The sequence below is a fragment of the Leucopleurus acutus genome, assembly GCF_964270905.1.
Source record: "Leucopleurus acutus genome assembly, chromosome: 19".
NCBI classification, from domain to species: Eukaryota; Metazoa; Chordata; class Mammalia; order Artiodactyla; family Delphinidae; genus Leucopleurus; species Leucopleurus acutus.
In genome coordinates this window covers 24,865,687-24,891,479 of record NC_139161.1, presented here as the reverse complement: position 1 = coordinate 24,891,479, position 25,793 = coordinate 24,865,687, and the positions used below count along the sequence as shown (strand labels likewise).

General features: G+C 37.1%; 1 protein-coding gene across 7 annotated transcripts in view; it reads left to right on the top strand.

Annotated features, from left to right (window-relative positions):
• The window catches only part of SPAG9 (sperm associated antigen 9), a 147,957-nt gene that overhangs the window by 106,025 nt on the left and 16,139 nt on the right, over window positions 1-25,793 (top strand). For all 7 annotated transcript variants that reach the window (XM_082861706.1, XM_082861705.1, XM_082861704.1 and 4 more), the window contains 16 exons: window positions 1,252-1,373; window positions 7,525-7,582; window positions 9,271-9,423; window positions 9,892-9,943; window positions 11,962-12,092; window positions 14,508-14,564; window positions 15,561-15,734; window positions 16,261-16,390; window positions 17,330-17,419; window positions 17,670-17,837; window positions 18,299-18,470; window positions 20,485-20,703; window positions 20,986-21,181; window positions 22,776-22,901; window positions 24,116-24,196; window positions 24,899-24,966. In XM_082861706.1, coding sequence (XP_082717832.1) covers window positions 1,252-1,373; window positions 7,525-7,582; window positions 9,271-9,423; window positions 9,892-9,943; window positions 11,962-12,092; window positions 14,508-14,564; window positions 15,561-15,734; window positions 16,261-16,390; window positions 17,330-17,419; window positions 17,670-17,837; window positions 18,299-18,470; window positions 20,485-20,703; window positions 20,986-21,181; window positions 22,776-22,901; window positions 24,116-24,196; window positions 24,899-24,966 — 1,997 coding nt within the window. The remainder of the gene's footprint in view (window positions 1-1,251; window positions 1,374-7,524; window positions 7,583-9,270; window positions 9,424-9,891; window positions 9,944-11,961; window positions 12,093-14,507; window positions 14,565-15,560; window positions 15,735-16,260; window positions 16,391-17,329; window positions 17,420-17,669; window positions 17,838-18,298; window positions 18,471-20,484; window positions 20,704-20,985; window positions 21,182-22,775; window positions 22,902-24,115; window positions 24,197-24,898; window positions 24,967-25,793) is intronic.

Here is a 25,793-nt window from a genome sequence, read left to right as displayed (position 1 = left end):
TACTGTTTGCCCATCTGTTTTCTAGCTTATATAATTTTGTTCACATTTCATCTGCTGTAGTTTCTTTTTCTGTTCCCTATGTCCTTGTGGGTGTATACTTTTTAAATTCCTTTACTGTCATTTCAGTTGAGTTTCTGAATTATTGGGTGATAAATGACTGTGTCCATCGTATTTAACTGGAAATCCTGTGCAGACTTTTTTCTATTAATGTAACACTAATGCACAGACATGTACATTTCCCCATTCTCCTCCATACCCCTGCAAAAAGGGCTTATATTATACATACTGTGTTGCAACTTGCTTTATAAAAAGCGCCTTTATATAATGGGTTTCTTTCATTTCTAAAGCTGTATTTTAATGTTTTTAAAGTTAAAAGTTGAAACTTTTAGGTATATCCATAACTTATTTCATCTGTGCCCTGTTAATGATCACTTGGGTTTCAACTTTTTGCTGCTCTGACCATCCTTTTACGTACATAATTGCCTTCTTGTGACAGGGGCTTTGTAGGATTTTTTTTTTTTATTTGTGGCCACGCTGCACAGCTTGTGGGATCTTAGTTCCCCAACCAGGGACTGAACCCCAGCCACTGCAGTGAAAGCACCAAGTCCTAACCACTGGACTGCCAGGGAATTCCCTGTAGGAATTTTTTTAACATCAAGTTCTTGGGTCAGCGGGTATTTACATTTTAAATTTTGATATTGCCAAGTTGCCCTTAAAAGAAAAATAAAATGGCCATGCTAATTTATACCCAGACAACATGGACCATGGTAGTTAAGATCATGGATTCTGAAGCCTGGCTGCTTGGGTTTGAGTTCTGCCTCTTTGACTCATTTGCTGGATGATCTTGGCAAATTCCATAACCTCTTTAGTTTCCTCTTCTGTAAAGTTGGGATAATAGCAGCAGATCTTTTGTAGAGTAGCTGTGAAGGTTTTAATAAGGTCGTCTGTGAAAGGACTTAGACCAGTGCCTGAACAGTGCAGAGTAGTGCTCTCTTTTAGCTGCCATTTACTGTTTGTGTTTGCTAGGATCTCACTGCAAAAACATTCTATATATTCATCAACAGTTCTCTCTGTGGAGTTTAATGGGAATCTCTTATGACACCCTTGAGAAATCCTTTTAAATTATATTTTATATTAAATGTAAATTACAGGTAAAAAATTCCTATGTAACTTAGCCTTTTGTATTCATTTTGCACTGTTGAAAACATCTTTGACTTATTTGTTGATTTGGTTTTGTTTTTTTCTGCCTAGCACTCCCACCAAAGGCATAGAGAACAAAGCTTTTGATCGCAATACAGAGTCTCTCTTTGAAGAACTATCTTCAGCTGGTTCAGGTCTAATTGGAGATGTGGATGAAGGAGCAGATTTACTAGGTATGATAGTTTATCTGAAGTAGTATCATACTGTTTTAAAAATAGATTTTTTAAATGACTTAATTGAAAATTTCTTTAAAATGTCTCTAACTGTCCAGTGGGGCAGAGTTATTGCACTTTTACATAATTAATAAGAATGTATTCTTTGAGATGATGAAAGTTTTAAATGAGAATATGTTCACTTATGGATGTGCCTAGAATTGAATTACATTTTAGTTTGTATTTTGAATTCATGTCACACAATTTATTGAACTCCTGCTATATTCTGAGAACAGTATTACATAGAAGAAGCACAGTGATATATGTATATATGGGGTATATGTATAGATGTATAGATTTATGGATTGATGGATAGTTAATTCCTGTCTTAAATAGCGTTCATTAAATCCTGTTGACCTTAATTAAATAAGAAATTATAACACTTGATTTTTCTGAGATTTCACAGAGTATTCTGTTTTAGCTCTTTGGGAAATGTAATCATTTTAGAGTTTGTATTGTTGAAGAATATCTGGTTTGAAAAGGATAATGCATTTGGCTCTTCTACTATTTATCTGGTGACCTTTGCCAAATAGCTTAACCTCTCTGGACATTAGTTTCTTTGTGCATAAAAAGAAAGAGTTCAAGGGTTGGACAAGCTGCGGCTCATGGGCCAAATCCAGCTCACCTCCTATGTGTACGAGTAGAGTTCACACAGCCACACTCATTTTTCACGGATTGTTTATAGTTTCTTTTACCCCACAACAGCAGAGTTAAGTTGTCTGTAACAGATTATGTGGTTTACAAAGCCTAAAATATTTACCATCTGGCCCTCTACAGAAAAAGTTTGCTCTGCTCTAGGTGATCTCTACAGTTCCTTTCAACAATAATTACATGAATGGGACTTCCCTGGATGTCCAGTGATTAAGACTCTGTGCTTCCACTGCAGGGGCACAGGTTCAATCCCTAGTCGGGGAACTAAGATCCCTCAAGCCATGAGGCGTGGCCAAAAAAGAACCTTACATGACATGTCAGTTAGCTTTGGTGTGCCTTTCTTATAACTTAAGACCTTACAGAAATGGAAAATGTTATAGTATTAAAAAAAATCTATGCCTTTGGGATGGATTCTGGTCTCCAAACATTTTTTGTATCCCTTAGTGTAAATTCAGTACAGATTACACTGTTCTCAAAAGGTGCTGTTTGTCAGTTCTTGTGAGCCTAGAGAGGTGTTACTTGCATTCATTTATGTTAAATTTATTGGTTACTAGTTATGTCCTCGACAAATATTTTTTGAAGGAAATACAAGTTCTGTCTAAACAGAGCTCACAGTCTTATGTAAAGTAAGAGAGATTGAAAGTACATAAACAAAACTGAGTTAGACATAGACTCCCACCATTAAAGTCTCAGTAAAACGTTGGATGCAATTGAATGAGCTTGAATTTCTCAAGAAAGGCTAAAAGATTAATTCTTAAGGAGCACTCCATTTTTACATTTAAATTTATACTCTTTGTTAAGATTAAATTATGCATGAAAAGTTCCTTTTAAGATTTGATTGGTTTAAGAAACTGATTCCCTGGCAAAAATTGAGGGGCAGATGCAAAAAAATGTTAGAAAGAAGAATTTTTTAATGTTTAAACTTATATTCAGATTTATATACAGTGAGGTTCAATTTTTTGTTTTAACAAATGCGGAGTTGTATAACCACCACCAGAATCAATATACGTCATCTAAAAGAAAATTCCTTCTTGCTTCCCCTTTGTATTTAACCAGAATGAAGTACTTTTTAAATGTTCTTTGTACACTCTGCTTCCTTATAATCCAGTATTGAGTAATATCATTATTGAGGTTATTGGCCCCAAACTTTCTTCCCTGTAGAGTTAAGAAGCCACATAGTACTTAGAAATAATTGTGGTCTTTTAAATCAAGTATTTTCCGAAAGTTTCCATTCTTTAAGTCAGAAAATGAAGCATAATAAATAGGTTAAAAGCAAAATTCTGATTTCCTTTCCACTTTGAAAAAAAGAAATAGACTGTAAACTACTGTCTTTTCCCTTTTGCAGATATTGATATATTTATCTTTAGAATGTTCCAGATTAGAAGTTTTAATATATCACCTTAAGTGTAGTGACTTAAGCCTACATGAATACTTTTGGTCAAAGATGTTAAATGACATCTCCAAGGCACATAGTTTTTCCTTGGCTTCTCTTCTGGTCAGTTCAGTGATAGTAATTGCAGTGTAATACTCACTAAATGGAACATAGTTAAACTAGTAAAATTGTTTCTCACAAAGTTCCTTAAATGAACGTTGGTTGATAAATAAGTACATAGTCCATTTCTGTAACTCATTATTCATTTTTCTAATTGCTGTGTTGTTGTAAAACTCTTCCCTTGTTTTTGAGATCATTATGCATGTAGTCAGTATTTAGATTACTTTTTTCAGATTTTAATAATTTAAAAGAGATAATCCCCCAGAATTTGTCCTTTATCTTGATTGATGTCTCATCCCTTGACTTTATTTCCAATGATCCTTTTCTCTATTCACTTTAGTCACTTACCCTCCATGGCCACATTCTAGAACTTGGAAATCATACATTCATGCATCCTACTCTTGAGATTTTCATTCTCTTGATTAAATTCTATTTTTTCAACTTCACTATTTTTACTAACTTCTTCCTGTTATCATTTAAACATGTTCAGGTCTTTTCCATTTTAAAATAAAACTACTGCCCTCCTCTGACTCCCTATCTTTAGTACCTTTCCACCCTATCACTTACTCTTCTCCCATTTCCAGGCGTGCTTTTTTGCAGAAATATTGGTGAGGTAGGCGTCTGTTATGAGCCTGGCACTATTCTAGATGCTTGTGATACACCAGGGGACAAAACAGACTTCTTGAAAGGGAGGCTACTTTTAACTGGGAGGATTTCCCCAGTCCCACTTGCACCTCATCTGACTACAGTCTGGCATTCTGCCCCACACTAACCTTCCCTGAAACAACTTCTTGTTTGCTATATCCAGCTGTTCCTTCTAAGTTATTTCACATGACTTCTCAAATAGCATTTGTCTTTAAAACGGTCTTTGCTGGTTTCTGTGGTATCAGACTTCCCTGCATTCGTTCCTGCCTCTGACTATTTCTTTTCGGTCTTCTTTGCAGGACCCTCTTTCTCCGCCCAGTTTGCAGATGTCCCTGGCGCAGTCTGGCTTCCATGTTTGGGAGGTCCGATTTGCTCTTGTTTCTTGGCTTGCATGGCTAATTGCTCTCAAGTCTTTCTCTCCATCCAAGATTTTTCCTACAGCCCCAGACTATTACTTCCAAACAGCCCATCAGACATCTTTAAGATGATCTGTAGAACTTTATAGTTGATATGCCTAAAGCTCAGTTCATCAACATCTTTCTTTATTGTCCTGTCCCCAAAGGCTGTTCTTATACCAGCATATACTAACTCAGTGAATAACCTCACCATCAACTCAGTTCTCCATCCTAAATCTCTCACACTTCCCTCAAAACCAGTCATGAAGGATTGTTTGCGTCCTTTCTTAAAAAAGAAAATCTATGTATCTGTCTCTGTATCTCCTCCTTGCCTCTGATTAAATGGAATATCCTCCTCCAGGAGTTCTGCCTTGATCCCCTAGTTAAAGCTCAGTTGTCTGGAAACATATTCCCATAGGACTGCAGTTTATTATGCAACTCTTCATAATACTTTATTGTAGTTTTTTAGTGTGCCTGTCCCCCTGGCTAGACGATACGCTCAATGTGGCAAAGACAACTATATCTTTTGCTCACTGTTGAGTCTTTGGGACAAAGCACAGCAGCTAAGTGAATGGATTGTTAAATAGTTTTAACAGTTTTGTTTCACCTCTAAACCTACGCTTCTTTACCTTTTGGAATTAAAACTCCTTTACAGGAGAATTTGTAAGAGAGTAGTGTACTTTTGGAAAAATGCACATACAGAAATAGATAAAATTGTGCATACTTTCTCAAGGAAGTGACAGATAATCCAGAGCCCATCTATGGACTGAGCTTGAGAATCAGTGCTAAAATCCAAATGAGATGTCTATTTTTAAAACCGTCAGGCAGTTTTTTTGCTTGTTTTAATAGGTAAGGTTTCCAAATATGTCAGACCTAAGTTTATGCGTAGTTGAAGTCATGAATAGAAATGGGGCCACTTCAAGTTATGTTTTTCTTACAGTTATTGGTTAGTTTTTATTGATACATTTCAAAGTGAAAACTTTGGACGATCCTATTGGTTATATATTAAATTTATACACTAGATTTTAGGAGAACTCTTCATTGGGAAGGTGTAAACTCTAGAAACTACATTATAGGATATGATTTCCATAGAGTACATATTTCAAAAATTTTTCCTATTTATAATATTTATACTTTATTGTGTTTGGTTTCTCCACATCTTTTCAATTTTATTGGCTCCTCTCTCTCATTTTGAAATAAGTGAGTGTAGATCTTGCTTTCTGAAAACAATCTAATTGAGATTCTCATTCGTTTTTTCTCTTGGGCTGCTTACCCAGGGGAATATTCTGGTGTGTATGCTTTTAAATTCTTTAATATTACTGCTTTTTAAGCTAGGTGGTCTTGGCTGCTGTTCTCATTTAATGCTTTCTCTTTTTTTTTTTCTCTGCTCAACTATTTTTCCCCCTGCATATATTTTCAGCTTTTATGCTTATCTCCCTATGTGCTTGAGAGTTTAGCAAACATAGTCATTATATAAACTTTTTTCACCCAACCTTAACCATATTTCTTTTGACTCTATAGCTTTATTAAAAAGTTAACATTAGTGTTTAAAGCAAATATTTCAACATATCTTGTCAAAATTCATTTTTAAATTGGAATTTGGAAACTTTTAGTTTGTCTTTATTTTCAGCTTTTAGAAATATGTAGATGATTAAATAAGCTACTGTTTCTGATATTTATTCTTCATGGCAGAAGTACCTTCTTCTTTAAGAATATTTGAGGTAATTATAATACAGACAAAATATGAGTCCATATGTGAGCATTGAACTTTTAGCATTCCTAGATTAGTTGCGTTTTAAATTATCTTTAAGTTATTTGAAATATTACCTTTTTTTAAAATAAAGAGACGTTAACTCCTTTAACTTACATTGTTTTCATTAGAGATATTTACTTCCTTTTTTAGGTGGGTTATGAATATTCCATTGTATGTGATTTACCAATATTAGTGGAGTGATGGGTTTTTTGTTGTGCTTGCTTTGCTCTGTTGTAACTTTCTGAGGTATATTCCCTAATGGGTTGTTTGATTTCTTCAGTTTCTTGTGAGTAGCAAACTAAATAGCTTTCTTCTCCCTAAAGATCTCTACATTGGATCTTGCATTGAATGCTCTACTGCCTACCTTACAGTACTCATTAAATTATTAAACATGATTGTATAAATTGACCACTAAGCATTATCATTTCAGAGGTGGCACTTTGAAGAAATCTTTATATTATTGATCTGGGATTTTCACTCTAATTATATTCAATTTTATTTTGCAAAAGAATTGGTAACATATCAGAACATCCTTATGAATGAAGGAAATCACCTTGATTTCTGTCTTTTGCACATCATTATGCGTTAAATCATGACATTGTGATTTCAGATGTTTTTCATATCATGGCTAAAACTACAGATTAATGATCTATTTTCATTCTGTTTCTTACATAAAACATTTCTTGTTCTTTGTTTTTGCTTTACATGGAATGCATGGGCTTTAAGACCATAATTTCTTTGGTAAGGTTTCATCTGCATTGGGATCTTTCTTGTTTCTTCCTGTTCTCTATTAATACGACCTAATTTTTAGGCAAAAGCCTGCAATAACAGGTGTGATTTAGAAATGATTTCTGATCCATATTAATGCTACTCTCTTTTCCCCCTAAATACTGCTACTTTTTAGAATATTTGGCAGAAAAGTCTTCGTTCTTTTGAAATATTATCTATGAGAAGCAAAATACAGACTAAGAAAATCTTTAGCTTGTTTTGTGGTAGATAATTATTTATAATTTTATAATCCATATAAGTAGATACATAAAATGAAATTATAGACAGAATGAGATGACTAAAGGACAGATAAAATTTATAAAATAAAATTTGAGACTATAGCTTATTATAAGTTTATATAATTTTAATAAATTTATTTTCAAAGTTTTTATCTTTTTTCTTTGATAGGAATGGGTCGTGAAGTTGAGAATCTTATATTGGAAAATACACAACTGTTGGAAACCAAGTAAGTATATGCAAAATTTCAACAGGGAACAAAAGATACTGGATTTTCTTCTCATCCAATTCAATGGCACATCTTTAATTTAACATAGCACGAATGCAGTCTCACTACCCCATGTCCTTCCGCTTCTCTGTGTGTGGGCTTGTGCATACACACGTACACAAGCAAATAGGTAATGGGACCTAATTTCACTGATGGTGTGTTTCATTACTCTGTTCTTTTCAGAAACAGATTTTGATCTCCTTTCTACCCTGCAAGTATCCATGCCTTTCTCTTAATCTTCTGGATGTGTCCTATGTGGTTTTTGCTCCCTCCCCTGGGATATCTATTTTCTTCTCTCTCCTCTTGGGGCTTCTTTTATTTCTGCATAAATGTTTTTATCTATATGCGGCCCACCTCTTCAGAACTCTCCTCCTTAGTAGCAATTTGTGGAGTCTTACTTAGGCCCTCAAACACATTGGAGTTTTGTTTAGTGCAGTGGGTCCGGAGTTACGTGGAAAAGCAGGTCAGGCCCCTTTGTAAATTTGCTGTGTCAGAGCAACTTTGGAACATCTGTGTATATCCAAAACAGAATGTAGCTCTAATGATGTCCTATGTCCACGATACGCAAAAGGAGCTAGATCTTAGATTTTTTTCTTTTTCATTTTTTTCAAGGTTAGACTTTCTTATTGATTATTAAAGGTAAATTCAAGGATTAATTTTACTTTGTTGATTAGATAATATCTTTTCAGAACTTATTAAGGACGGTACCCTTATGGATGCTATTTGTTTTTTTGTTTGTTTGTTTGTTTAATTAACCACTTTATTTTATTTATTTTCGGCTGCGTTGGGTCTTTGTTGCTGTGTGCGGGTTTTCTCTAGTTGCAGCGAGCGGGGGCTGCTCTTCGTTGCGGTGCGCAGGCTTCTCATTGGGGTGGCTTCTCTTGTTGCGGAGCATGGGCTCTAGGTGCACAGGCTTCAGTAGTTGCAGCACACGGGCCCTAGAGCATTCCGGCTTCAGTAGTTGAGGCGCGTGGGCTCAGAAGTTGCGGCATGCAGGCTCTGGGGCACACAGACTTCAGTAGTTGTGGTGCACGGGCTTAGTTGCTCCGCAGCATGTGGGATCTTCCCGGACCAGGGATCAAACCCGTGTACCCTGCACTGGTAGGTGGATTCGTAACCACTGCGCCACCAGGGAAGTCCTGGATGCTATTTGTTAAAAGTTTAATTTTATTTAATTCTGACTTTTTAATAATTTAGTGGTCTGCCTTGCCTTATCCATTTATTCTTCTTTTTAAAAAAATATTTATTTATTTGTGTGCGCTGGGTCTTAGTTGCGGCACGCATGATCTTCATTGCAGCATGCGGGATCTTTAGTTGCAGCATGTGAACTCTTAGCTGCAGCATGTGGGATCTAGTTCTCTGACCAGGGACCTAATCCGGGCCCCCTGCGTTGGGAGCATGGAGTCTTAGGCACTGGACCACCAGGGAAGTTCCTCCGTTTATTCTTTTTTGATAAGAAAACAGACCATTGCTTTGTGGGGTTTTTTTTTAAACCTTTATCTACAGACAACATCAGGTAGAATACCTTTGAAGGTTTCAGTCATTATTTAGCTTTATGATTGTAGTTACTTTAGTCTACAAGAGAAATAAGCTGTGAGATAGAAAGAATATTTACTTGTAATGGTGCTCTTGAAATATGTGTTTCTTAGAAATGCGTTGAATGTAGTGAAGAATGATTTGATAGCAAAAGTGGATGAACTTACCTGTGAGAAAGACGTGCTGCAAGGGGAGTTGGAGGCTGTGAAACAAGCCAAGCTGAAGCTAGAGGAGAAGAACAGAGAATTGGAGGAAGAGCTTAGGAAGTAAGTTTTCACTATATTGTTCTAAACCAAACAAGCTTTGCCAGTGTGCCACCAAGGTTATAGGTGTAACCCCGAGACTGCTACCTTTAGCGCTCTCGTCACAAAGGCCCCAGGGCTGCCTGGGATAGGGTTAAGTGCTTGGCTGATTGCCTCTGCTCTGAACAGACCCTTCCATTTATTGAATATTATAATTTTTTGTGCATGTCATGATATGAAAGAGGTTAGAAGAGCTGTTCAAATATTGCTAATCAGGAAACTGTAAACATTCATTATTTTCCTTTTCTTTAATGCCTGGTTTTCTGAGAACAGTGCTATGATAATGTTCCCCTAAATGAAAGCAGCTAAATACCCTGTTTGGAAAAAGAAAAATAATCATTTAGTGGTAGTTAAAATTTTTGACCTGTTCTTTATTCTTTAAAAAGGTGAGGTCAACTCAAATAACATGTTTTGTTTTTTACCCCCCACTAGAGCTCGTGCAGAGGCTGAAGATGCAAGGCAAAAAGCAAAAGATGATGATGATGTAGGTTTATAATTTTGGGCTTGTTTTCTTAACTTACCATATTTTGGTATTTTGGGGAAATCTTGTTAATTAAGCTTTGGGTATAGCATTATAAAGATGAAAAGAAAAAGTTAAAATCGTGCTTATGATCATGAATAGGCTAGATCCTGCTCCCACATAGTATCCAGATGCTAAGCTTTCTAGCTATGCGCAGTGTGCTCATTTTTCCTCCATGGCTTTGTGCTCTGACTTGTGTTTGCCTATTCAAGCTCAAGGACCAGGTGGGATATTTTGGAGTTTTTTGTTTTTGTTTTGTTTCAAATTTTAACTTAGAAATATATGAAAGCCTTAAGAATAAAAATAGTTTAATGGTATTAAACATAAAAAGATGAAGTCTAGAAACTTTAATACTAGGCAATTAGCCCATATTGTTGTCAACATATAAATACAAAAGAATAAATATGAACTTCTTGCCAATGTTATTAGCATGCCAGTTATTCTGTCAGTAGCTAGGGTATCATTCCTGTCACAGGTGTTTGCCGGTCAAGTATCAAACTTGAGATATATGGATGTCCTGATCAGAATGATTATTTTGTGCCCCTTCAATCTCTTATTTGTGTTTTTATATAATATTTGATACATTAAAAAATATATGTAACATGTAAGTTATGAATAATAACTTATAATTAACATTATAATAAATTAACATTATGAACCTACCATTTAACCTAAGAACTAGAACATTATCAAACATTGAAGATACCCTATGCTCTTCCCTCTAGAGGAAACTACTATGCTGTATTTATCATTTTCTTAACTTGAAAAAAAATAATTTTATCATACCACACATGTATGTATCCTTACAAGGTATGGTTAATTTTCACTGTTTTTGTGTTTTATATGTATTTAGCTTTGGAGACTTGCTTCTTTTTCTCAGTATTATGTTTTTTATATTTACCCTAGTTGTAGTATAGTGGTATAGTTCATTCATGTTCACTGCTTTATAATATCCCATTATGAATATACTACAATTTCTGTATCTGTTTTCCTGTAAATGAATATTTAGGTTATTTTCAGCTTTTTACTACCACCAACAATGCTGTTATGAACATTACAGTGAGAGTCTTCTGGTTTTTCAGGGTATATACCTAGTAGTGGGATTGCTGTGTTGCAAACTCAAAATCCTTTGATCATTTGTTGTTTGACTTTTTTTTAAAGGAGAGGTTAAGTTCTGCAGCAGGAGGACAAAGAAGGAGACTGCTGAGGGATAAGCGAAGCTCAGCCTCTTTCTTTCTGTCCCATGCCTTTCAGCTGTGATTCAAAATGTGCATACTGCATTGAGCAAAACAAAAGCCCTACAGTTAACCCAACCTTCCTCTCCAGAAGAGCCTTTAGAAATCAGCAGTAGAAGGAAGTTGACTTGAGCATGCCCCTTTGGGGTCGTACCATGCTCACATTCCTTATTCTCCCTAATAATAATTCTGGTTAATACAGTTGTCTCCATCTTGTTATATTTCTTTTGGTGTTTTAGTGACTCCTAGCATTGGGTACCTTGGTAGCTAGCCAACAGGTTTTTATGCTTTTCGCTGGCTTTGAGTGTGTATGTAGATTGGTAGTTTGAGATAAATGAACCCCTTTAGGAACTTACTTGTAACTATTTTCTGAATAACTAGTATTTGTTATAGAACATGGATTTAAAATACTGTTGTGAGAACAACATTTCCAGGCGAGTGTATTAAATCTATAGAGATAACAGCCTTTTTGTTTTTCTTCAAAATCTGCACTATTCTTTGTATTTCCTTTATAATATATTCAAATATTTGTATTTATATTGAGGAATTAAATTGTCTACTTTTTTCAGTCATAAATAATTAAGTATATCTCTTTATTGATTTTATTTTTATTAGACCTTTTTTTTTGTTATCCATTAGATTAGAAATTAAGGAATGTTAAAAGCTTAAAATTTTTACTTAAGTCTGCGATAACACTAAAACAGATACAGGCTCCCAGAGTGATCTCTAGTCTTCTTTTCGTTATAGAGTGATATTCCCACAGCCCAAAGGAAGCGGTTTACTAGAGTAGAAATGGCCCGAGTTCTAATGGAGAGAAACCAATATAAAGAGAGATTGATGGAGCTTCAGGAAGCTGTTCGATGGACAGAGATGATTCGGTTTGTATGAGAAGTACCTCTGGTGTTTTTCTCCTCTTTGTTTACTAGGTTACTGTTTGTTTACGGATATTCATTTCTTTATTCAGAACTAGAGTCCTGCCTTGGGGATCCAAGCCCATTGCTCTGTTTACTAAGAGAGGTCTAAAGAAACACTAGCAGTTAGTAACAGAATGTGATCAAAGTGGGTCCCTTTTGGGCCAGTGAGGCCTCTTGGAGAATATTCCCACAACCTCTAAAGGGCAATTAAATGATGGTCTGTCGATGAAAATAATCAGTAAACAATCTATAATTGGAATAGAAAAGAATTTTATTTGAGCCAAGTGGAGGACTGCAGCCTGGGAGACAGCTTGTTGGATATCTCTGAGGAGCTGCTCTGGAGAGGCATGGTTTTCAGCACAGTTTTATATCTTGTCAGAACAAATAACATCAAACAAGTCACAGATACATTCCTTCAAGGTTTCAAAAAAACCAGATAAGCGTGTACACAGTGAGTCAGTATGGCCTTGACACCTGGGAAGGGAGTCTTATCGTCAAAAGAGTGAGTACCAGCATTGGTGTCCCAGGAAGGGAGGCATTTCATCTTTATCTTTAACATGGACATTCTTTACTTCTGGTCAGTGCACCCTTTTCTCTAATAATGAAAGCATATGTACAGTATATGTTTGATAGGCCACAAATAGGCTGTTTTAGTTCACATAACATTTGAGTTAAATCATGTATAAGCCAGAATACTTCCCCACACCTCAATATGTGAAAATTTCTTTAGTCATTTTTTGAAAGAATGTAGAAACTGACACTACTTTTGCAGTGATGTCAGGAAGAGGTAAAGTTTTCATTTGCCACATAGGGAACGAAATCAGTCCTAGTCAGTGACTTCCTGTAAAATATTCCTGATTTCCACCACCCCCCCCTTTCTGAGTAGTCATGCAAAACGCAACCTTCAATTGACATCTTTGTAAGTTGGATCTTAAATCTCACCTAATGCTGCCATCTAATGGTCATATCTTCAGTAGCAGCGTTCCTTATTTTAATTTTAGAAAGAGCTCACGAAAAGTTTGTAAACTAGTTGCCCCCTAATTTGCCCATATTTTTCAGTTTGGATTGTCACATCAGATTTACCAATAATAGTACACACTGACACCTTGTTTTAAAGTCTATGAAAATATTTTCTAACCGCCAACTGTTACTTCCTTATGATTATGTCCTTTACTTAATAGTAATAAAAACATTTTGTATAGCACATTTACAATTTGCAAAAGTTGTAATTCCTTGTAGCTGCTAAGAAGGAAGAAGATTACTATCTTAATCTTTATTTATTGGACAGAGAAACTAATATACTAACAAATATGTTCTTAACTCCAGCTTTTAAGGGATATGGAATAAATAATGAGTGAATAGTTAAAAAACTGAGGCATATAGTCAGGTTCCACTTTTCATTCCTATTTTTAATTCTAGCAGTGAAATGGTAGTCAACAGGTGAATAAAAATGGTGGCTTAACTTTCTTCATTGAATTAAAATATGTTTTAAATTCAGTCCTTAAAAAAAGAAATGAAAAGGGGACTCTGACAGTCATAGCAGAAACCTTACAACCTTACTAAATCAATTTGCAGTGCCTTTTTTTTTCTTTTTGAAATTCTGTCGAATTATTGAATCAATGCAGTTTCTTTTCTTTCTTTTTTTTTAAATATTAATTTATTTATTTGGCTGTGTCAGGATCTTTAGTTGCGGTGCCCGGGCTTCTCTCTAGTTGTGGCGTGTGGGCTCCAGAGCGCACGGGCTCAGTAGCTGTGGTGTGTGGGTTTAGTTGCCCCATGGCATGTGAGATCTTAGTTCTCTGACCAGGGATTGAACCCTCGTCCCTTGCATTGGAAGGCGGATTCTTAACCACTGGACCACCAGGGAAGTCCCAATGCAGTTTATTTTCTTCCCTGGTCAGCTTTTCAGTAATGGAAAAGTTTTAGTTCTGTGAAAAATGACCCATCAGAACACTAAAGTTACAAGCTAATTTTTGAGAGCTGGAAGTGTAAAACAAATGGTACCTTTATGTAGAGACAGGGAATTACAATGCAATATTTTAATAAGAAGGGAAGTTGGAGGATATCTCTTCAATAAAAAATTGAAATATTAACATTCAGGCTTGTTGGCTATCTGTCCAGCCCAGATAATAATTTTGTCTCTTATCAGTAGTCTGAGCTCTTTGAGGGAGGGATGGAATTTTATTTATATTAGTTGTATTGGCCTTAACAGACTGACTGACACAATCGGTCGAAGTAACTATTTGCTGAAATTGTTGACTCTCCTCCATGTATTTCATGAACTTCTTGGGTCCCTTGTTCTTCAGATAGAAAGCTAGACTACCTCACTAAACATCTCTCTCTCTGTCTCCCACCCCTTCTCTTTCCCTTTCCCTGTAGTGCATCAAGAGAAAATCCAGCCATGCAGGAAAAAAAAAGGTCAAGCATTTGGCAGTTGTAAGTATCTAAAAACACACAAAGACTCTGAGATGAGATTAGAATCAAAATTTATTTTCACAAATGATTTCTTTCTTTTTGCTTTCTTTCTTAAATTTAGGGTATATAGCTAAACTGAACTTTTTCTTTTTGGTATGTAGTATGCCGGCTCGGTAAGGCTGTTCTTGAGGACTATCGTAAGATGCATCATGTTGGTTATGCATTTAGTGGAATCCTCTACTAAATTAAATACAATAATGGGGAATTATTTTTAGAGTTGATAGTTTTCTGGATCCCCATTAAAGTTACTGATTCACTGGTTGTGTGATTGTAAGGAACTTTACAAAGTGAAGATTAGAAATTTAGTGTTTGTGGGGTTTGAGTTGTGTGTGTATCTGTGCGTTTTGGACTTGAACTGTGTTTGTGCTGGAAGTACTGTGCATTTACTGTGCTTAAAACTTGCCCTTTTTTGGTGAATTTTTTCTGGTATTTAATAGAAATAGGTTTTTTTCTCTTTTTTGAGTGGATGTGAAAATAGTTATTTAAATTGAGGTTACTAAAAAAATGTATAAGGTACGTGTTAAAATGGTAGTATGTGTTCTAGTACTTTATTATGACTATTTTTAGAAGTGGCTTACTAAGCTTCTGTTCAAACCGTGCAGCCATAACCTTGCTGTTTAACAACCACTGGCTGGCTAAAGGAACCGTCTTATTTTATTTCTTCATTACGAGAAGTTCCCTGTACTCAGGAGCTCCTTCCTTTCATTATGAGGGTTGCTAATTAAAGAACAGGGATCTGCCATTCTAGGCAATAGTTTCTCTTTCCTGAATGTCTGAGTTTGGCTGTGAGTTATTGCTGAGGTTGCAGTGTGTAACTACAAAAAATCTTTTTGCTGGTTTCTAACTCATTTCCTTGTAAAAGCTCTCTGGAATTTGTGGAAAATGATGGATTGTTCTTAACCATGCATGTAATACACACACACACTGCACACACACATCCTCTCATTTTCCTTTTAGTTTCAGCAGACTTTTCAGCTCCTCAAGTAACACTACTAAGAAGCCTGAACCACCGGTTAATCTGAAGTACAATGCACCCACCTCTCACGTTACTCCTTCCGTCAAGAAAAGAAGCAGCACCTTATCTCAACTCCCAGGGGATAAGTCCAAAGCCTTTGATTTCCTTAGCGAAGAGTAAGTATTTTTCAGACTAGCGGTTACACCCTAAATAACTTAACAGTTCAGAATATTCTTGCCCCTTATCAGATCAGCTATAAAGAAACTATTCCTATAACTTGACTGCCTTTAAGTACGTTGCTCCTAGTTTTCATAAAGAGGAGAAATGTTTTAAAATCTCCTTTTTGCTAGTTTGACAACATTGATAAATATTAATAGAAATGTTGAAGACCTATATAAGCCCTTGTCCTAGTTGTTTGATCATTTCCTCTGTTGTCAGAAGGAACTGGCTTTCCATCCTGACCCTGCTCCTCACTAGGTAGATGAACTTGGGAAAGTTAATCTCTCAGAGCCCCAGTGTCTCTCCCTATAAAATGAGTATGATAACCTACCTTAGAGATGTTAGGATTAAATTATATAGTGTCTGTAAACTGCCTGACACAAGGTAATTTTTTCTTGTTATTTATGCTATTTTAGCAGGGGAGGGGAGATAAGCTGTTGTTATATTCACTTAACTTAAAAAGGAAATTTCTTTCCCTTTTAGAACTGAAGCTAGTTTAGCCTCACGCAGAGAACAGAAGAGAGAACAGTATCGTCAGGTAAAGGCACATGTTCAGAAGGAAGATGGTAGAGTGCAGGCTTTTGGCTGGAGCCTGCCTCAAAAGTACAAACAGGTAACGTTTGAACACGGTGAGAGCATCTAATGGGAAATGCGAGGGGGAGGAGTGGGCCTGGGCATGAAAGACTCGAACTACACGCCCCAATCTGCTCAGCTTCAGGTGGCATGGATTTGGCACACGTTTAGAGAAGTATTGAGGGTACTGGTTTTTAGGCGGTTTTCTTGAGCCCTTCAGCTCAAGAGAAATGTCTCTGAGTTCTGTGAGGAAGGAGAGGGGTCAATAGGAGGTGGCTGAGTACATGTCACTTGGGGTATCCTATTCTATTTTAATATTTGAAGATTTTGTTAAAAACAAACAAAACAGTATCTGTAACTGTTAACTTAAAACTCAATTCAGGTCTTCAGGAACTTTACCATATTCCCTACCCCTAACACACACACACACACACACACACACACACACACACACACACACACACACACACACACACACACACACACACACACACACACACACACACACACACACACACGTGCACTAACAGGTCTGTGAGTTAATGTATCTTTTCTGAGCTCCCAAAGCAGCATCTTATTTTCTCTAATTGCCACTTGATTTTCTGCTTATTTTTCAAATAAGAATGACAAAGTTAACTTGAACTTGACTTCATAGAATAAATATGTTACAGCAGTGCTTGTCCATGTCTCAGTGGTTCTGTAAGTTCACTTATTTTTTTTTTTTTGCGGTATGTGGGCCTCTCACCGCTGCGGCCCCTCCCGTTGCGGAGCACAGGCTCCAGACGCACAGGCCCAGCGGCCACGGCTCATGGGCCCAGCCGCTCCGCGGCACGTGGGATCCTCCCGGACCGGGGCACGAACCTATGTCCCCTGCATCGGCAGGCGGACTCTCGACCACTGCGCCACCAGGGAAGCCCTGTAAGTTCATTTTTGATGAGGCTTACCCAGTGTGTCTTTTTCTCCCCTCCCCAATTATTAGGTAACCAATGGACAAGGGGAAAATAAGATGAAAAATTTACCTGTACCTGTCTATCTCAGACCTCTAGATGAAAAAGATACATCAATGAAGGTAAATTAATTTTGAAGTTAATGGTAATATTGCTTAAAATCTTGGTGAAGTTTTTCCTAAAACCAAAAAAGTTTAAATTCTACTTTCGTGGGCAAGGTTATTGTTCATTTTGTAGTTTTAGACTGGAATACTTTGAATATTTTTAGAGCCCTCTGTTTGTAATCATTAGATCTTTTAAAGAAATGTGAAAAGTTGTAAACATTTTTAGAGAGAAAGTGACTTAATACCATCTTTTTTTAACCCAAAAAAGCTGTGGTGTGCTGTTGGAGTCAGTTTGTCAGGTGGGAAGACCAGAGACGGTGGCTCTGTGGTTGGAGCGAGTGTCTTTTACAAGGATGTTGCTGGTTTGGATGCAGAAGGCAGTGAACAGCGAAGTGCATCTCAGAGCAGTTTAGACAAGTTAGATCAGGAACTTAAGGTAAGTGCTTACACTAACAATTGACCCAGTTTCTGAGACTAACTGCTTAGCTCTTTGATCTCAAACTTACTTCTGGGTCCAACTTCTAATTGGGGTTACTACGCCCTTGCTTACTCCTCATCCCCCCTCTCTCTCTTTTAAATCAGTTTTACTGGAGTATATTTTACATACAATAAAATGTACGCTCTAAATGGATACAGTTCAAAGAGTTTTGACAAAGGTATGCACCTGTGTAGCAATCATCACAGTCAAGATATAGAACAGCTTTAACACTGATCTGCTTTAACTGCTAGTTCTTAGTCTGCTAATTATTGTTGAAAGGTGGTTATACTTTCAGCCTTCCAAATAATCTGGAAATAAACTTGCAATAGTATTGTCCTTTAGTGTAGAGGCACAGTCGCATGGATATTTACACACACGTCTCATTTTAAACATTCATTTTCCTTACTTTGCCTATGCAGGAGCAGCAGAAGGAGTTAAAAAACCAAGAAGAATTATCCAGTCTAGTCTGGATCTGTACCAGCACTCATTCAGCTACAAAAGTTATCATTATTGATGCTGTCCAACCAGGCAACATCCTAGATAGTTTCACTGTTTGCAACTCTCATGTTCTGTGTATAGCAAGTGTACCAGGTAAGAGTACCATGCTCCTCTCTTCCCACCGTCCACAGCTCCTTACTGGCAAGAACCGACTGGTTACTGGAGATAGTTATGTACCACTCTCTCACGGAGTTTATTTTCTAGTTGGTGAAGACCAAAAATAAACTGGAAACAAATGACTAACAAAGATATTTTCAGATACTGTGAAGAAAATAAAACAATGGAAATTTGAGAAGATAAGTGGGTGGCAGAGGGCAAGGGGCTATTTAGATTGAATAGTAAGGGAAGGCCTTCTAAAGTTGTATATTAAATATTATGTGATGTTAAAACATTGGTTTAAAAATTAAAGGGAATTCCCTGGCGATCCAGTGGTTAGGACTACGTGCTTCCACTGCAGGGGGCATGGGTTCCATCCCTGGTCGGGGAACTAAGATCCCGCATGCCACGCGGCGCAGCCCCCCCCCCAAAAAAATTAAAGAGGTTGATGTTATATCTACACAGTGGAATATTATTCAGCCATATAAAGGAATGAGATATTGATACATGCCATAACATGGATTAACCTTGGAAACAACTCAGACACAAATATTGTATGATTCCACTTACATGAGCTATCTAGACTAGGCAAATTCATAAAGACAGAATTAAATTAAAGATTACCAGTGGTAGGGGCTCAGGGAGCAGAGAGTTATTGTTTAATTGGTACAGATTTTCTGTGTGTGGTGACAGAAAAGTTTTGGACATAGCTGTGATGGCTGTACAACATTGTGAATGTAATTAATGCCACTGAATTGTACACTTAAAATGGTTAAAATGGAAAATTTTGTGTAGTATATATGTATATTTTACTACAAAAAATTTTTTGTAATGTGATAGGAATAAAAACAGCTTTCTAAATAAAGAGAACTGAAGAGGTTTATTTTTTTATGGTAAATGCTTAGTTTTTAAATGTGTTACTAATATCTTAAGGCACTGTATACACCTAGGCTGTATTAATTTTATTTATTTGTTTGTTTGTTTATTTATGGCTGCGTTGGGTCTTCGTTGCTGCACTTGGGCTTTCTCTAGTTGGCGGCGAGCGGGGGCTACTCTTCATTGTGGTGCGGCGGCTTCTCTTGTTGCGGAGCACAGACTCTAGGCACCCGGGCTTCAGTAGTTGTGGCACTCGGACTCAGTAGTTGTGGCTCGCAGGCTCTAGAGCACAGGCTCAGTAGTTGTGGCTCACGGACTTAGCTGCTCCATGGCATGTGGGATCTTCCCGGACCAGGGATAGAACCCATGTCCCCTGCATTGGCAGGCGGATTCTTAGCCACTGTGCCACCAGGGAAGTCCTGTATTAATTTTTATAGTGGTGGAAGTTCATATTTCAAATAGTAATAGAGATAATTAAAAAAATTTTTTGCTACCTTGTCAGATATAATTAGATTTCATTGTTTTTGTATTTTATTTATTTATTTATTTATTTGGCTGCGTTGGGTCTTCATTTCTGCGTGAGGGCTTTCTCCAGTTGCGGAGAGCGGGGGCCACTCTTCATCGCGGTGTGCGGGCCTCTCACTATCGCGGCCTCTCCTGTTGTGGAGCACAGGCTCCAGATGCGCAGGCTCAGTAGTTGTGGCTCACGGGCCCAGTTGCTCCGCGGCACGTGGGATCCTCCCAGACCAGGGCTCGAACCTGTGTCCCCCGCATTGGCAGGCAGATTCTCAACCACTGCACCACCAGGGAAGCCCTAGATTTCATTGTTTTTAATTTCATTAGGCGGCTGCTTAAGAGCTCATATTAAGAACAGAAATGTCATTTCTGACATTTTCAGGTTTACTTGTGCTTGCCTTAATAGAAGTATTATCTTAATTTTTTAAGCTACTTTCTCAAATTGTGAATTGAGTTTAAATTAGTTTAAATAAAATTTAGTTACCATCTTGGCAGTGTATTTGAATAGCTCTTTGTCTCACCTGCACTCTTATTTCAAACCTATTGTTGCCTTAATGGAGAAAATGCTATTTATAGGAGTTTACTGAGCTATTAAACGAAGGTTTATCTTGTTTTTCAGGAGCACGAGAAACAGACTACCCCGCGGGAGAAGAGCTTTCAGAATCCGGACAAGTAGACAAAGCATCTTTATGTGGAAGCATGACAAGCAATAGCTCAGCAGAGACAGACAGCCTGTTGGGAGGCATCACGGTGGTTGGTTGTTCTACAGAAGGTGTGACAGCAGCTGCCACTTCCCCTAGTACCAACGGAACATCTCCAGTGATAGAAAAACCACCAGGTATGTCTGTCCTCCTTAGATACCATCTGTATAGAGTCTGAGCCTGTCCCAGATGCCTCATTATGGACTAAACTTAGACCTTAAAGTAACAAGGATGAAAGAGCTTGAAAGAAGATCGAGTGATGAATGTTAAATGAAATCAAGAATCCTCAGTCTTATTACATAGTGTGGAGGAAAAGGGAGTAGCAGAGTGGAATTCTATAGAGGGGGTTTGTGTGTGGGGAAATTATTGGAAGAAAAGCTCAAACTTAGGATCGTTAGCATGTTTTATTTATTTTGTAGAAAAGGAAACAGAAAATAGTGAGGTTGATGAAAATGTTCCAACAGCAGAAGAAGCAACTGAAGCTACAGAAGGCAATGCAGGGTCAGCTGAAGATACCGTGGATATCTCCCAAACTGGCGTGTACACAGAGCATGTTTTTACAGATCCTTTGGGAGTTCAAATCCCAGAAGACCTCTCACCAGTATATCAGTCAAGGTATACAAATGGGTTAACAATTTAGGGAACCAGATAAGTGCACACATAAAAGGAACCAAAATGATCTCAAGCAGTCAAAATATTCCTACTATTTGACGTTGTTGTGGTAGATTTAGATGTTATTACTTATTCCAACTATGTCTTCATCTTTTCCTTCCATTGCATTCTCTCTAGACATATTTTTTTCACCCATTTGTTCTCTATTCCTTCCAACTTAAAAAAAACTTACTTATAAGGTATATTAGTCAAAATCTTCCCAGTCATTTTCTCTTTTGGTATGATTTTTTGTTAATTGTTGTACTCACTGTCTTCTATTCTGTTAATAACTCTCTGCCATTTTAATCCCTTCTCCTACTCTCACACCCACTTTGTCAGTGAAATTGGCCATTTAAATTTAAATTTCCCATGTGGGTTTCAATGACCCCCTTTTTTTTTTTTTTTTTTTGCGGTACGCGGGCCTCTCACTGCTGTGGCCTCTCCCGTTGTGGAGCACAGGCTCCGGACGCGCAGGCTCAGCAGCCATGGCTCACGGGCCCAGCCGCTCCACGACACGCGGGATCCTCCCGGACCGGGGCACGAACCCGTGTCCCCTGCATCGGCAGGCGGACTCTCAACCACTGTGCCACCAGGGAAGCCCAGAAAACAATTTGTTTTAGATTCTTCCTTTGAAAATAAGGCCCATTTAGCAAATTCTTTAATTTTCTTTCTTGCCTTCTCTAGGCCTTATAGAAAGCTGATGGGAGTCTATCAAAACTGGAGTCTTTTTACAATTTAATATTCTTCCTCTTAATGAATAGAGCAACCAGGTGTCTCTTAACATTTAATTGTTAATTTAAGAATAAAGTTATCTTTTTGGACTTACTGATTTGTTTGTCTGTTTTGAATTTGATATCCCAGTTATGCTTTTTTTTTTTTTTACTAAATGTCCTCTGACAGTCCAAAGAATGAAGGTTTTGGGGTAGAATACAAGCATGTTTCAGCTTATTAATTTATTTTAGCAAATTCTTTATAATTCACCCTCGTGTGTGTGTGTGTGTATGTGTGTGGTTTTTAAACAAACTATCTCTCCTCTTTCTCTCCCCACAGAAGAAACTCATAAAATTCAAAATAACTGTAAGGGAGAACCTTAACTATAGTCTGGATATTCACTGTTATATTTCATCACCGTGTCTTAACTCAGTTCTCTGTACCTTGAGCTTCCTAGTATCTTAATGTTACTTCTGGAACAATTGCTGAAATATATGTATTTATATTTCTTTCATTTCTTTCTTATCTCTCCCTCCCCCCTGCACCTCATTGCCTTGCCTCTCTTCCTTCCTTCCTTCTCCACTTTCTCCCTCCCTCCCTCCCTCCCTCCCTCCTTCCCTCCCTCTCTCTCTCTTCTTCTCTTTCTTTCTTTCTTTCTTTCTTTCTCTCTCTCTCTCTCTCTTTTTGAAATGTTTAATATAAGCATTTAACTTTGGCTTTACTGGAATTTAGTGTTCGATTATTTGATTTTTTTTTTAAACTGTAAACTAAAATATAGAAATGATCAATCCCTGAAAACTGTAGCTAAACATATTCAGATTTTTTTCCTTTGTCTCACCTTTTCCAGTAATGACTCAGATGCATATAAAGATCAAATATCAGTATTACAAAATGAACAAGACCTGATGAGAGAGGAAGCCCAGAAAATGAGTAGCCTTTTACCAACAATGTGGCTTGGAGCTCAGAATGGCTGGTAGGTACCAACTCTTTTAATATTAGAAATCTTTAGTCTTTCATTTTTGCTTTTGAAATCAGAAGATAACTAAAATGTGGTACATACAAATACAAACACAAAGTGCTTATTAAAGCAAAGAATTTTATATACGCACAATTTTGAGGTTATGTTGCAACTGCCTCATAAACTGGACTTTGACTTGCATTGGTTCTGAATGGTAAACCATATGTTTGTCACAGGATGTTCCTTTTATATAATATTCTTGGAAAAAGAGGTAAATAAAACTTTAAAATCTGGGTGATCTAGAAATAGGAGATCCTGAACAACAAAAGGTTATATAAGCTAGAGTGTGTTCAGGGAATATCAAGGATTAAACAATCTCTTTGGCTTCAGGAGGGCCCAATTGTAAACATAACTTCTAGGAAAACCAGGACAAATCAGAGTCTGAAAGCTTAGGAGATGATAACAGACATTATAGGACTTTGTAGTAGTGTGGGGAGTCTTACAGACTTGTGCTTTTCCTAAGGTTAAACAGGATGACTAGTACATCTTTCCCATAAAGGTCTCACACTACAAAATGAAGGTTTGGCACGCTTTTTCTTTGAAGGGTCACATAAGAAATATGTTAGGTTTCGTGGCCATATGATCTTTGTAGCAACTTCTCAACTATGCTGTTGTGGTGCAAAAGCAGCCACTGCACTGAAGTGAACTGGTGTGGCTATGTTCCAACAATAATAAAACTTATGAACACTGAATTTCATATGTCTCGTATGTCATGAAATACTCTCCTTTTGATTTTTTTCCAACCGTTTAAAAATGTAAAGACCATTTTTAGTCTGCATAGTGTACTAAGACAGGTAGATGGCTAGATTTGGCCTATGGGCCTTAGTTTGCCACTCCCTGGTGTAAACCACTCAGTCATCAGAAAGCTCAGTATAGTAGAAAAGTAAGATTATTTTTTTGAAAAGGTTTCTAGCCAAGGATTCTGAAGCATGGGTAACCTGAGGCTGACTAACCAGGCGTTAGTTCTGCCTTTTTGTTCTTTGTATGTTTCTGTTTGCTTAAGCAGCTTATCTCTCTGCTTTAGGCCTACGCTTACTCTCATTATTGTTTTTTCCTAGAATTTTTATGTTACTCTTCTTTCCTTCTGAAAGAACTTTGTGTTCATTATTAGATATAAACAACTACTTGATGTTCCCTATGCCTTACCAGTCTTGATTTTGTTCTTGCAGTTTGTATGTCCATTCATCTGTAGCCCAGTGGAGGAAATGTCTCCATTCTATTAAACTTAAAGATTCGATTCTCAGTATTGTGTAAGTTTTATTTTAGAAATTCTTCCATTCAAAAATATGTATTTTGGTATAAGCTAGATTCTAAGACTATTAAAGTTAACATGTGCTTCATGACTAAATCAGTATCCATATTTTTTTGTAACCCTCTTTATGAGTGAGATTGAAACTCTTAACTAGGAAGTAAACCGGAGAACTTTAAGTATAAGAGAAAACTTGCCAGGTTGATTCCTCACCATACTGAGAGTTCTTTAGTACTTTGGGGGAGAAAACCAATTAAACCCCATTAATTTATATTTGTTTTAGAGAATTCTTTATACTTTGTGAATATGTTGATTGGGGCATTGATTTACTAGTCCTTTCCTGTATGTTGACTATCAAAAGTCAGTTTGTCTGTTAGGTCCACAGAGCTGACTCTGTTAGTTCTACTTGGGGTGTGTGTCTCTGGTCTGTGGACCTTTTGTTGGTAGTCTGTGATGGGAGGAGGAACTTGGGCTAGAAAGTGAAACAACTGAGTCACCACACATGCTTTTTATTTAGTTGAGCTGACATTTTCATAGCAAGACTTTCTCAGTGAAGAAAAGAATGATGTTCATTTAGGTTCTCGTGTAAGCTCCTAATACATCACAGACTGGTCTTCTGAGAAACTCTGAACTAGCTCGGTAGCATGCAGTGTCTTCCATATTCCCAGATGGAGAGTTCTAAAATCCCCATTCCTGTTTGCAGACATGTGAAAGGAATTGTGTTAGTGGCCCTGGCTGATGGTACCCTTGCAATCTTTCACAGAGGAGTTGGTGAGTTGTTATGAATATATAACATGTGTGCTAATTTGTTGCTTTGCAAGAGCATTTTCAAGCAGATTGGCTTCTTATGTTTTAAAAAAATCATACTTAATAGGAGAAAGAATAAAGGTTTAAGCTGAATACTAACCGTGTATGACATCAGTGAGTATGTGAGTTCTTGCCTGCAGACATACATTAATAGTATACCTCGGTGAAAACCTGTTTACCATAATGAGCAAATAGTCCTCGTGGTCCTCTTATAGAATGTGCAATGGCGGTATTTGTTTTTCACTCATATACTTATTCAGTTAGGAGAAATTTAGTGAGAGGATATGTTTTATTTTGCCCAGTATTTTAAAAATAATTTGCAACCACTTACATTTGGGATGTTTTTAAAAAGAATTTTTAATTGGGTAAGGTTTAATCATTTTCATGTTACGTTCTTTATATTCTTCCCCTTTAAACCAGTGTTTCTACCATCTGCACACAGAAGGGTGGTGGTGTCAGAAAACTGCCTTGAGTGAATTAAATTAAGGGAATTGAGCGTGTAACTCCTTGGTACATGTATCAAACAAAAGTGATATTTCATTTCCTACCTACTAGAATGGTAGATCAGGGAAATATTATAAAAACGTAGATCCACTAAATTCTGATTTTCACAAGCCTTTTCCCAAAGTCTCATGTCCTTTGGGGCCTCAAGAAATGTGAGGTAGATGATACGCAGGTGCTAGAGGTTGCTGGTTAATGACTCCATAACAAAAAGAGAGGCCTCCGTTTTACCTTGTTCAGGCCCTTTTATAGACTATCTGAGTTTAATCCTCACAGCAACTTAAGAAGAA